The sequence below is a fragment of the Cricetulus griseus genome, unplaced genomic scaffold (genome assembly GCF_003668045.3).
Source record: "Cricetulus griseus strain 17A/GY unplaced genomic scaffold, alternate assembly CriGri-PICRH-1.0 unplaced_scaffold_236, whole genome shotgun sequence".
Taxonomy (NCBI): Eukaryota; Metazoa; Chordata; class Mammalia; order Rodentia; family Cricetidae; genus Cricetulus; species Cricetulus griseus.
In genome coordinates, this window is record NW_023276960.1 from 1 (window position 1) to 12780 (window position 12780).

At 41.1% G+C, this 12780-nt stretch overlaps 1 protein-coding gene across 1 annotated transcript in view; it reads right to left on the bottom strand.

The window, feature by feature from the left end:
* Window positions 1-2075: 2075 nt before the first annotated feature.
* Ccny (cyclin Y) overlaps window positions 2076-12780 on the bottom strand; it is a 29809-nt gene continuing 19104 nt past the window's right edge. The window contains exons 3-4 of the mRNA XM_035453784.1: window positions 7736-7836; window positions 2076-2205 (exon numbers count right to left, since the gene is read on the bottom strand). Coding sequence (XP_035309675.1) covers window positions 2154-2205; window positions 7736-7836 — 153 coding nt within the window. The 3' untranslated portion in view covers window positions 2076-2153. The remainder of the gene's footprint in view (window positions 2206-7735; window positions 7837-12780) is intronic.

A 12780-nucleotide genomic window follows, 5' to 3' on the forward strand; every position in this document is an offset into this window, starting at 1 on the left:
GATAGGGATTAGGAAGCATGACCTTGCTGGAGTAGGTGTGGCCTTGTTGGAAAAAGTACCACTGGTGGTGGGGAGGGGTGGGCTTTGGGGCTTCAAATGCTAGTCAGGTTCAGTATTTCTTTTTCTTTCTGTTCCCTACTAAACCTGATGTAGACCTCTCAGCTACCTCTCCAGCACCATGTCTGCCTGCACACCACCATGTCCCTCCATGATAACAGACTAAACCTCTGAACATAAGCCAGCCCCAATTAAATGCTTTCTTTTTTTAAGAGCTGCGTTGGTCACCAGGTCTCTTCATAGCCAACAGAACACTTACTAAGACACTCTCTGTGCCTCAATTAAATTATCTATATAATGTAAATGATAAAAGTAACACTTCTCATATCTGTTATTTAAACTACAAATTCATGCAAAGACTGACAAGAGAAATCCGAGCAAGCACTTAATAAAGGTGCTTGTTATTAACATCTATAACTAAACCAACCTTGGGATCTACTTTACTGGTAGAGGGCAGGCTTAACATCCATGGCACTCTTGGCTCAATTCTCAGGCCCAAAACAAGAACCAAGAATCTCTTAAAGACTCTCATGGAAAGTTGGTTTAAAAGCACATCTGAGTCTCACTACTAGTCTTACATGTAACTTCAGTGTTTTCAAGTTTGAACTTGGACCACAGAAAGGACAGGGCAGAATCTGCACTGCTACTGTTATCCAGGCTCAGGTGCCAAAACTGTGCTACTTGCCTTCATCTAAAACACTTAGGAGCCACAATGCACATCAATCACAATTACAGCACAGGAAAACCTGCTGCAGTACACACCTTACAGGTGTTTGCTTTGCACAGCTATGTTTCTCTAATACTGCTCCCCAGAAGTTGCCATCTGTGTTGTACTAGATGGCCCCACAACTCTCTCCTCATGTGTTAACAGGCTGAGTAATTATGAGGTCTGTCTTGTTGTTTGGTGGCCCTTCCTGGTTCCAAACTAGTTTTGCACTTAATATTATGTCTATAGACACACATTAGTTACTGAAATGTGACTGTGGCTAAGTGGCCTTTGTGCCTATGAAAATTAAGAGGAAAAAGCCCAATAAAAGGAAATCATTGAAAAGAAGGTCAGTACATTTTATGATAAAAACCTGAAATAATTTATACTTCATGCTCTGCATAGGCCTTTCCTCACTACTGGGGAAAATATGTTTGGGAAGGATGAATTACAGAAATGGCTGCTTAGTGCCCCAGACCTGAAGCAGAAGTCTTGGCACTAAATTAAATTAGCAAATAAATGAATTACCACATTTTTCTTCCTTTTAAATTTATTTGTAATTATGGCTGTGTGTCTCTGTGTTTATGTGCTTGAGTCCAGATGACTATGCAGAGGTCAAAGGCATCATATGCACTTGGAGCTGGAGTCTGTGAGCTAGGAGGTTGTGAACTGCCCAATGTGGGGTACTGGAAACCAAATTCAGGTCCTTCTGCAAGAGCAGTGAAAACTTTTTGACTACTGAATTTTCTCTCCAGCTCCTATTTCCCCCCTCTTTTTAAAAATGTGTGAATGAGTATATCTATGTGTGAGAGTATGCCCACATGTGGAGCTGCCACATGGAGGCCAGAAGAGGTCATCATATCTCTTGGAACTAATCGACATTTTCAAGGTAAACAATATGGATGCTAAGAGCCAAACTCTGGTCTTTCTGACTGAGCAGCAAGAACAACTCTTCAGTTGCTAACTCACCTTTTCATATGCACCTTAAATACTTTATATTAAAAAATTTGAGCAATATTTAAAAAAATCCAGTTATACCCAACTTTTCAAATAGAACCACTGCAAAATAGACTTTTATTAGAGAAACTCTATCATGTTTTGTCAAACTGAATTTCCAACTGAATTCAAATTAAACCTAACATTTTATAAAACACAGAATGCTTAGTTAAGTAATACAGAAAGTAATCAGTGAAGAGGAATCTGAGCTTTCTCAAGAAGTCTGCTGCCACCATATGTGGTGCTCCTGGTCCAGAAGTAGCCTCGCTCTTCCCTGGCACTCTGGTGCATTAACCTTTACAAGGTCTACCAAAACATGAGTTAAAAATATAAATTCAAGGTTAAAGAATAGGAAAAATAAAGTAAGACAATGTGTGATACTTTTAGCACAGAATTAAGTGTCCACATACCTGTTTTTGATGTGGTAATATATCGCAAGAGCTACACTGTAAAATAAAACACAGGAATTCAATGTTCCATAAACACACTCATCATTTCATGTACGAGGCACTATCAGGCAGCGATCACTAAATTTAATTAAAATCCACACAGTCCATCTGGAAAGCCCCATTTCACTCAGTGCTGATCAGAACATACTCCACATTAAGTCACTCTGGTATTCACTCCCAGGAATTGTGAGATTATTTTTGGAAACAATAGGATGACAGTGGGAAGTTACAGCTTTTCTATCAGATTTTTTGCTTTCCTCACTTTTAAAATTCAGGTACTACATAAAACTGCTACAAATTAAACCTATTGAGAAATCTCCAATTCACTACCTATGAGTTAGCAAATTATTAGTATGTATGTATGTATGTATGTATAACAGAAAGAATAATGAGTAGCACAAACAGTTGTTAATATTCCTCTCACATACCTTCTTGGCAAGCTATGCACCACAGCCACTCATTTTCTGAAATGGTGGTATAACTTAACCTAGGATACTGTCTTAAAACTGTCTAAACTTTTCAAATATCTGAATATAATAAACATTCATTTTTCTTTTCTAATATAAAATACAATATATTCAACACAGAAATTTTGGAAAATATAAAAAGCTTAAAGAAGAATCTGAGTTGAGATGCAGTTCAGTGGCAGAGTGCTTACCTAGCATGTGAGTGGTCCTGAGTTTGGTTCCCAGTACTAGGAGGGAAACTTGTCTTTTGCAAGACCGGTGATGAACACCTGTAATTCCATCACTTGGGAGCAGGGGAACGGAGAGTTTGAGGCCAGCAGGGGTACAAAGACTTTGTCTCAAAACAAAAGAAAAACAATCTCTTTGCCCCCGAATAACTACTATCAGTTTGAGCTATACAGTTACTATTTCTACCTGTATGTGTGTGAACAAAGAGGTTGGCATCCCATGCTTAATGCTTTTCTTACCTTGGGAAATATTCCTAATGAACATGATTTTAAAAGCTGCTAGTTATATTTCATAATTTGATTGTTGAATAGTCATTCTCTGTGACTGAATATTCAGTAATTAATTCATACCATAATAAACATCTTACAAATATCTGTATAATTCATGGCTCTATTATTTTTGCAGAAAAGCATCCTAAAATAGAATCACTTGGCAGCTGGGGACTCCCAGTACATACTGTTAAGTATCTTGCCAGAGCATAATGAATGTACTTCCCACCAGTATCCTTTCACTTCAGATCCACTTACCATGAATACTTTGATAAGATCTTTTCCTTCTCAATAGAAAATGGCATAGTTTTGATCATCATCAAGTTGACTGGCTACCTTTAGAAAAATAATTGTCTAAAATTCTCTCTACTCCTTTTGTCTTACTTTAAAATGTAAGAAAATCCTCCAAGTTATTTTCCTAGCCTCTAACAATACAGATCATTTGCAGGACTGCAATGTGCTCTGGTTCTCAGAGAATAGAAATGGCCCTTCAAGAAACCACCAAAGGCAAATGATGGGAGGGGCAACAACAGAGACCTAAGCCAGCTCTGAGATCTCTAAGCTCAGGTGTGTACTGGATTTACTGAGACTGAACCAGACAGCCCCTGGCACCAGCTTATATTGTGACTCATAATCTCTTCCCAGACCTAATGATTTACAAGAACTCAGCTAGGTGTGAGGATACTCAGGACCAAGGGGTAACAGGTTCTTCTTCCCCAAATCTCTAAAGGCATCTGTGCTGATGGGGGGGGAGGGTGGGGGGCATCTAAGACTAAGGTGAAAGGGCTTCAGAGTTAAGATAATAATAATGTTTCCAGAGTATCTCTCCATACATTCATATCCCTATCACAGGCCCTATATTCTAAATGAGACACATCAGGATCAAATAGCAGATCAGGATTTCTGACCTGTATAAGAGTTGTGCTCTTTTCTTCTACACATTATCTTTAGAAAGAAGGAAACTACTGTTTAGTTATCAAGTAGTTACAATGTTGTGACAGTCACTTTAAAACTAACAACTGGTTTAGTAGAATCTAGTTAATAGTTTTTGGCCCCTATGCTTCTTCCCTTGAGGACAACAGAATTAGAGACACAAGCCAAATAAAACAGATTTGTAACTGCTGGCAACACACCTGACTTGTTAGCCAGATCTGTGTGAGCCGAGTATATGGCAACTCTAAGACCTTTGGTGGTCAATCAAGAAGCAGGTGTCCTAGAGGACCATGGGAATGAGGCCTGAACAGTGGAATATAAGAACTCCCCAGATTCCCTCTAATCTTCTTAACCAACATTTGTAACTGCTCTAGGATTTAGCATGGGGAGATGGCTGCAGAGGTGTGGAGACTGGTAAGTCTAGCTCCATACCACAGACTTGGCATTTAAAGTAGTGATAGGGAATCCAAGTTTTCCAAGGAAGGACTGGATTCACTGGAAGTACAAGGTCACTCTTCACTTTTCCCACTGTTGGTCTCACCCTAACCCTCCAGCCTACCCCCCAGCAGAGTCCACCTTTCCACTTCCCCCACGATGGGACTCACCCCCAAACCTCTAGACATCTTGGCCCCATCAAAATTTGCAAACTCACTTGCCAACTTGAACAATCCCCAACTTACAGGGGTGTTGTCACACCAAATTAGTTTATGAATCAGTGATTTAGAACTCAGAGTACTCTCTCAAAGGAACAGCAGCTGGGTCAGGAAATACATGTTCTGCCCAAGATATTCAGAATATCCACAACAAAGCTCTTAATATTTGATCAATTCAATGACAAAAGATGGAAATGAGAGGGTCTTGGACTTAGGAGAGACAGAGAATCAGAAAAAGGAATGTGATATTCCTTTTTGGTAGGTGAGGGTAAGGTTAGATGAAGTGGCAGATGGGGCTGAAATCTGACTGCTTTGTCTACCCGCTGCTTCTCTCCTTCTGAGCGTCTCTTATTATGCAGCACTGCTATCTAGAGGACTCATCAGGTCAGCTAATACCTCTAGTTTTTGAGCACTTCATCTCCTTCATCATAAACAAGTGAGAGAAGCCAATACCTGAAGAGGATTCCAATGACCCAACCTCCTTCCCAGAGCTCATTTCAAAAGAGGGTACCTTTTAGAACAACTGAACCAATAACTGAAGGAATTTCAAGTTTAGGTGGATTAGATAAAATGTCTAAGTTAGGTGAGGGAAAGAAGGGAGGGAAAGAAGACAGACATCCTTTAAATATGGAATCCTCACCCTTGGCTGCCTACAGGACCCTCCCAGAGTGGCTTCAAAGTTCAGTTTTCTAAGCCACACCCCCAGACAGATCCCTCCAGAATGTATGTACCACAAAGTTAAGCTTACAGGTGACTTCCAGTGGTGACTTATGTGAATCCACAACTATAACCAGATACTTGCACCTCTCAGACATGTCACCTGGTTTTCCATGAGGTTCCTAGTGTCTATGTCATAACCAGTGACGATCTTAAGTCCCCTAAGGGCAGAAGGTGGAGAGCTTGGTCAGATCTCTCTTTGAACGTGAAGAGCTCCTGCTGCCCTGGATACACTTCATTGTTCTCTCTCATGTAGTCTAGGGTGTAATGGAAACTGGTAGATTTCATTCCAGGCTCCTCAGAGCTTGAGCAGCTGCCCCAAACCACAGGGCACAGAGATCTTCAGGCCTTTTCACTTCCCCCACAAGCCCTATTTATTTCCAAAAGGTTCTGTACTGTTCATCTCCTAGCATTCACTAAGAAGTGAATGCACTAGGTAAGGTCACTCAGATAATTACACTATATGATGTATCTCTTCTCAGTTCCCATGGTGACCATCTCAGTTTATGCTTACTAGCCACCACTCCATATCTAAGTGCTGGGGCAATGAGGGAAAGGAACTTTATGCGATCAAGCATATATACCTAAGGGCCTCAGTTTCCCCCTTACAGGATTAAGACACTGACTGTGAAAACTAGCTACAGTCCTCAATACGTGGACTAAGGCAGTGACTGTCACATACAATCATAAATGGTACTTCCAAATCAGAAAACTTGGTCCATAAAAACAGAACATTTTATAGGTAGTAATTTTAGTACTTTATGTGATAATATGGGTTGCTACTAGATGTGTACTTTCTTAAACAGATACAAAATGTCCCAGATTTTCAGTCAGGCTATTGATATCCAGGCCCTAATATAAAAGTTCTCTGAGACCTCTGCCAGGCCTGGCTGCTGTCACTGTGCTGATGGGGATAGGAGAGTACAGGGAAAAATAGCTCTTTGCCTCTTTAAATGAGGAAAGTAAATCCCATCAAAAAAAAAAAAAGAAGTGACCCAAAGATTTCCCCCCTTTTCCCTTTTAAGATCAGGATCTGAGGCCAAATGTAGAAGGATACTACTGCCTAAATTGCCCCAGCTGCTGAGAAGATCATGGCTAGACCATCCAACTCTTAGCAGAGCCAAAGTCCCCATCTGGGTCTTGGAGGGAGGAGGTCTCATTTCATTTAAAAGTCAAAAAACACTATTGTCTCTGTGCTGGGACATCTTCAGTCAAAATTGAAAGGGCAAAATTGTACGTACATACACACATGAAACAATGAACATATTTTAGAACATCAATATTTAAAGTAAGGTAAAATGCTAGTTTCTTCTTTTTTTCCCCTGGTTTTTTGAGACAGGGTTTCTCTGTATTGCTTTGGAGCCTATCCTGGCACTCACTCTGTAGACCAGGCTGACCTCGAACTCACAAAGAACCGCCTACCTCTGCCTCCCCAGTGCTGGGATTAAAGGTGTGCACCATCAATGCCCGGCTAGTAACATAGTTTGTTTGTTTGTTTGTTTGTTTGTTTCTTTCTTTCTTTCAAGAGGGCAAAATACATTGTGAATTTATTCTTAGTAAGACAGGAGTGCACAAGACATAAACCATGAGGCTTTTAGACCTCTGATATCTCTCCCTCTCCCTCCCCCCTCTCTATTTCCCCTTCACTTAGGTGTCCCCTGACCATAGCTAGTTTCTTTATGTAAGTGGAAACATGCACAAACATTCTGAATACCCCACATCTTAGCTACCACAGTCACTTAAAAAAAAAAAATTCTTAAGTGTCAGTGACCCACATGTTTTTACTCTCCTGGGTCCTATAAGAAGCTTTTTGGTGAGGTAAAGAAGGCTACCCTGGGGACTGGAGACATAGTTCAGAGGTTAAAATCACTGCTTGCTCTTCTGAGGAGTCAGGGTTCAATGGCCAGCACCCACATGGCAATTCATAATACTCCAGTCCAGGGGGTATGACTCCCTCTTCTGGCCTCTAAGAGCACTGTATTCAAAGGTGCACAGACATTTAAACAAAATACCCATACACATAAAACAAGAGTAACTTAAAAAAAACAAAAACAAAAAAAACCTTGTCAGGTACAGTGGCCCATGCTTTTAATTCCAGAACTTGGGAGGCACAGGAAGAAAGATCTCTGTGAGTTTGAGGCCAGTATGGTTTACTTACAGACAAGGTTAGAGAGACCCTGTCTCAAAACAACATTACCAAAACAAACAAACAAGCCCCAAAACCAAACCAAATAAACCAAAAAGTAGTCTGCACACCTACCATTTGATGGTGTACTTGAGGTTTGGCTGACTGACTGTGCTGTCATCTAGGAAGATGGTGGAGCAGGAGCTGTACTTCCTTGATGTCTGGCCTGGAGGATGCTAGAAAACAAGACGACAACAGTTACACAAGGATTACACTTCTGCCAAGCAGCATGTGCCAGCAGTTTTTGTCAACTTGATACAAGCTGGAGTCTTTTGGAGGGAGGGGGCCTCAGTTGAGGAAGTGCCTCCACCGGACTGATCTGTGGGAAAGTCTCTGGGGCATTTTCTTCATCGATGATCCATGTGGGAGGGCCCAGGAAAGTATGGGCAGTGCTACCTGGGGCTGGTAGCCCTGGGTGCTGTAAGAAAGCAAGCTGAACAAACCATGAGGAGCAAGTCTGTAAGCAGTGTTCCTCCATGGCCTCTGGTTCCTGCCCTTAATTCACTAGGAGATGAACTATGCTTGTGACATTTAAGCTGAACTAAACCCTTTCCTCTCCAAGTTGCTTTTGGTCATGGTACTTTAAAACTATAACTATGGTACAACATTGCCCTTTTCTCTGAGATCAGACCACAAAGGAAACACATCTTAGAAAGAGCTCTACCAAAATTACTAACAGGACAGAAATACTAGGCCACAGTGGGATTTGTCTTGTTTTTCTATGCTAATTCACCACCACTCCTAGTCTCCATGTTCTTTATCGGACCACTGGAAACTTGCTGCTTACAGTGGATTTTTGGTGCATACATACAGGGAAGGTGGCATTTCAGTTTTATGCAGTAAGATCAAGTTGAGAATACACTGTACCCATTTTTCTAGGCACAAAGTTAACTTGAGAGTCACAAATAATGCAGCCCAGGTCAATAAAAAACCTCTTGCCTAATATGGTTAAATTCACACGAATTTCTAAGTGAAAATGTTCTTCTGTTAGGGGCACATTGTATTCTGAAGTGGAAGACTGGGCTTTTGCACAGATAACCTTTAGACAATAGGTGCTCTTGTGATTGTGGTTTCTTAGTGACTGCACAAGTTCAAGTTCTGTGGAGAACTTTAGGAAGAAGACAACTTCTGATAGGGAACATAAACTTTATAGCCATGACAGCTAACTGGATGCTAAGAGATATTTGTCAAATGTTTGGTAAACAGGGTTATTAGACTTCCATATGGATAATTCTGGGAGGAGAAGAAAGAGAAGAGGGGGAGGAGAGATGGAGGAGGAGAAGAATCAAACCATGCAAACAAGGTTCCTTTTGCTTGACAATATTTTTACAGGCAAGTGTCACTGTCAGCAACGAAACCAAATCCCTTATAAATCACAGAATCACCTGCCTGACCTGTCTACTTTTAGCAAAACCCCGGGATAGAGTATCTGAACTAAGGCTCTTTCTATCTATAGGTTTTCTTAGTAGTGAAATCTTCAGCAACCTGAGAAATACATAAAGATGCTAAAACCACAATTTTCTCTTGAGAATACCTACTTTTTAATATCTTCAGTGTTTGGTTCTTTAAAGTAGCACTGGGGAGCACCGCTAGCAGCAGAGCTGTAGAATACTTTGTTAGCAGCAGACAGGTCAGAGGCACCAGCCTCGGGCCATCAGGCATGCTCTTGGGCCTCTAGCTCAAGCTGACTACTAGGTGCTTGTGCGTGGGAAGGGAATCACAAAAGCTTGTAAAGTTCAGGTTAGGATTTCAACATTAAGTTTATCATGGCATTTCAGGTCAGTCAAATAATTAACATTCTTCTTAAGGTATTTTGGGATGCTATTAAAAGCTATTCTCTTGTAGCAATAACACTGAAATAATGTGATATTAAGAAACATCAGAAATGAAGAAAAGCTGTAATTATGGCATTCCCATGCTGCAGGAAGAAAATCTACTGCCCCCCATTAACAGATTCCGAAATAAAAATTCAGCATTCAGTTACATGCTAATATTTTAGAGACATGTTATATTAGTAATTCAAACAATGCAAAAAGACAAATGGTATTTTACTTCTAGATCCTCTCTCTCAGATAAATTCCCTGAAGACAAAAATATGATACAAACTACCAAAAACTGAAGCTGTGGGGCAGTGCTCTACTGCAGCAAGGAATATGACCTGAACTCTCTTCATCTAGCACTGAGTCAGTGGGCAATAACACACACTAGGTATGCAGACCAAGGGGTCAAAGGTCAGTTTAGTCTCTGGCCCAGGGTAGCTCAGCTTTTAGTCACAGCATCCCAGAATTTATAGCTAACATCCTTTCTAAGGTTACAATTCCACTCCCAAACCAATTTCTATAACTAGTCCCCCTACCCCCAAATTTTAGCTTCAGAGTACTTCATCACTTTAGGTGCTATCTGCATCAAGCCACTGGTTGTCTTTGATCTAAAGCCACTAACATGCTGAAAGGAGAAACCTACCAGGAGAGCCTGTGCTGTCTTGTTTGGGTTTGTGAACTGAGCTGTTCCTCTAAGAGCACAGCAGGAGGGTGGGAATACCATGCACCAACATCAGATCCCAGTGCCACAGCATGGCCAGGTTTTACTTCCCAATGCCTCTGATGGTACCAAAGCACTAGTTGTGCTTCCAAGAGTTAGTCACAGTGCACTCACTCAGGCTTCATCAACATTCTAAATACTATTCACTATGCTAGATAGTTCAGCCAAATGTTTTATGTAAGTATTGCCCTATGATTCTGAAATTCCAAAATAAAACAGTATGCTTATACATGTGTGATGTATACTCTCCCTGCAAGTTCCAATCTACTGGTAGAAAGATGGCAGGAAGAGGCATAGGAGACACTAGTCACAAACCACAACAAAATCCAGCACAGCAAGACATATTCAAGGATACAGAAGTGGCATACCCAAGAATGCACTAGTGGCATTTCATGCCTGGTACTGTACCTCAACCAAACACTAATGGCTGGTGAGGCCATGAACCCTAGAGGAGAGCCCACTAGTGACAATTTCCTAAACCAGTATAGTTCCCAATTCGATTCTAAATATTTATCCTTATATCCACATTGATAAGTGTAACTCTGGTTGATCATCAAAGAAACTTCTTTTTGTAGCAGATGAGGGCCATCACAGAAATTCACACCTGGTCAAAGCACAGAGAATTACTAAATGTGGGATGCCCAACCCTAGCTGATACATCTGCAGCACAGGAAACAACATGGAAGATGTTCTGGGCAGAAAAACCATAAAAGTCAGAAGACCAGAATGTCTGCTGAGAAACATTGTTTTCTATATATGACAGAGTTGCACCCATGAAATTTCAACAATATGGTTACCTAAATAAGACCTGAACAATGACATACCTTGCTGATATTCCAAGGTAGAGGGGGATAAATCTCACAAGGTCCTACATCTAGATGAAGAGCAGGCAACTAATGAACTAATGGGTGCTCAGTTTGGGATAGTCAGTCTTTTCCAGGGATGAGGTCCATGACAGGTTATCCAATCCCAAGTGGTCAGCCCTAAACAAATATACATATGAGCAACACTAAATAGACTCAGCAGGTAGGTATTCATAATGTGTGTGTTTCTCTGCCATACTCTGTGTGTGTGTGTGTGTGTGTGTGTGTGTGAGAGAGAGAGAGAGAGAGAGAGAGAGAGAGAGAGAGAGAGAGAGAGAGAGAGAATTAAGAAGAAAATGTCATGAACTTGAGAGGGAATAGCTGGAGAAGAGTGTGAGTGGGACTGATGTAAATACCTAACCATGTCTAACAACCTCAAAATGGTAATAAAATAACGTTTAAAAAATAAAACAGAGGCACACAGAAGCTACAACAGGAGTTTGAGACTGCCCCCAAGTAACTAACTGCCTGCCTGCTGGGTTACTTTGCTTCCCTCTTCTTAGCTTAATTTACTTGTCTGTAGAGCATTGAGAATAGCAGATATAGCCTCATATGGTCACTATGAGGAGTGCTTGATAACATTAGTAAATGTTATGGGAGAGGTGGCTTGTAGAAGGCTCTGCTTCTCTGTACAGAGGACTATGTTTTTAAAAATGCCAAGATGCCTTCGATGCGGAATGTCTCTAACATTTTAGAACACAAAAGAAAATGCCTATGGCAGTGTTTTACTTGAAAAGAGGCTTAATGGTGCAGAAAGCTGAGAATTCCCAGGACACTTGTCTCAGTGACAGAGGAACAATCTCCAGCTCATGGCACTTCTGTTTGGAAGAGGATCTAGGCTAAAACTCAACAGGAAGAAGATGAGCATGGATTATTTCCAATGTAGTAGGAGCACTTTTCTTTTAAACAATGTATATTTTATAAAGTAAATTATGAATATGCTAAGCAAGGCCACTGTAGAGCTACTACTGAAACAAGTCAATGTCCATAATACAAAATAATTTACTATTTACACCCAGGTCCACTAATATATAAAACCCATTGTACTGCATGTTGAAAAGGCTAAATACAGTTATTACCTTGCGTTTTAGATACTAAGGTTAACTGTTTAGTAATCCCAACACTGAAGACTTTCAGGCCCAAGAGATAAGTGGGCCTACACAAGCACACATACACCACACAAGTGTGTAGGGGTAGGCCTCAATGCACCTTCCACAGTAACCCCAGCCTACATCTTATGTCACATCAAATCAGGGGGAGGCCATCAGGAAAAACCTGCTTACCTTGAAGTTCACCTGTCCACACTGCATATAAGTACCTTGAAGGCATTTTCCTTCCCTGTTTTGTTTGCCCCTCAGAACTGTTCCTCAGGTTGCCTTCTTGATAATGTCTATACCCATGGGGACTGTGTTCTCTCCTTGTGCTCTATTCACCCTGTATTCACCTTAAGGACACTAACCACATTATGCTGTCACCTGCATTCACTCAGGTGGACTCTGTCTAGTGACAGGACTCAGGCTTTGAGTCACCAGATGGGAAGCAGCTTAATTTCTTAGGCTGGCATGTTTCCAGCCCTACGACCAAGCACAGAAAGTCTTCCTCCCCATTATAAAAACAGGGTCCGGTGGGAGCCAACTGTGTGAGGGTAACAAAGTGTCACCTCAGATCTCATAGAGAAGTCTGTGCTTCCCAAAAGTGAAGGCACCATGCTCAGCA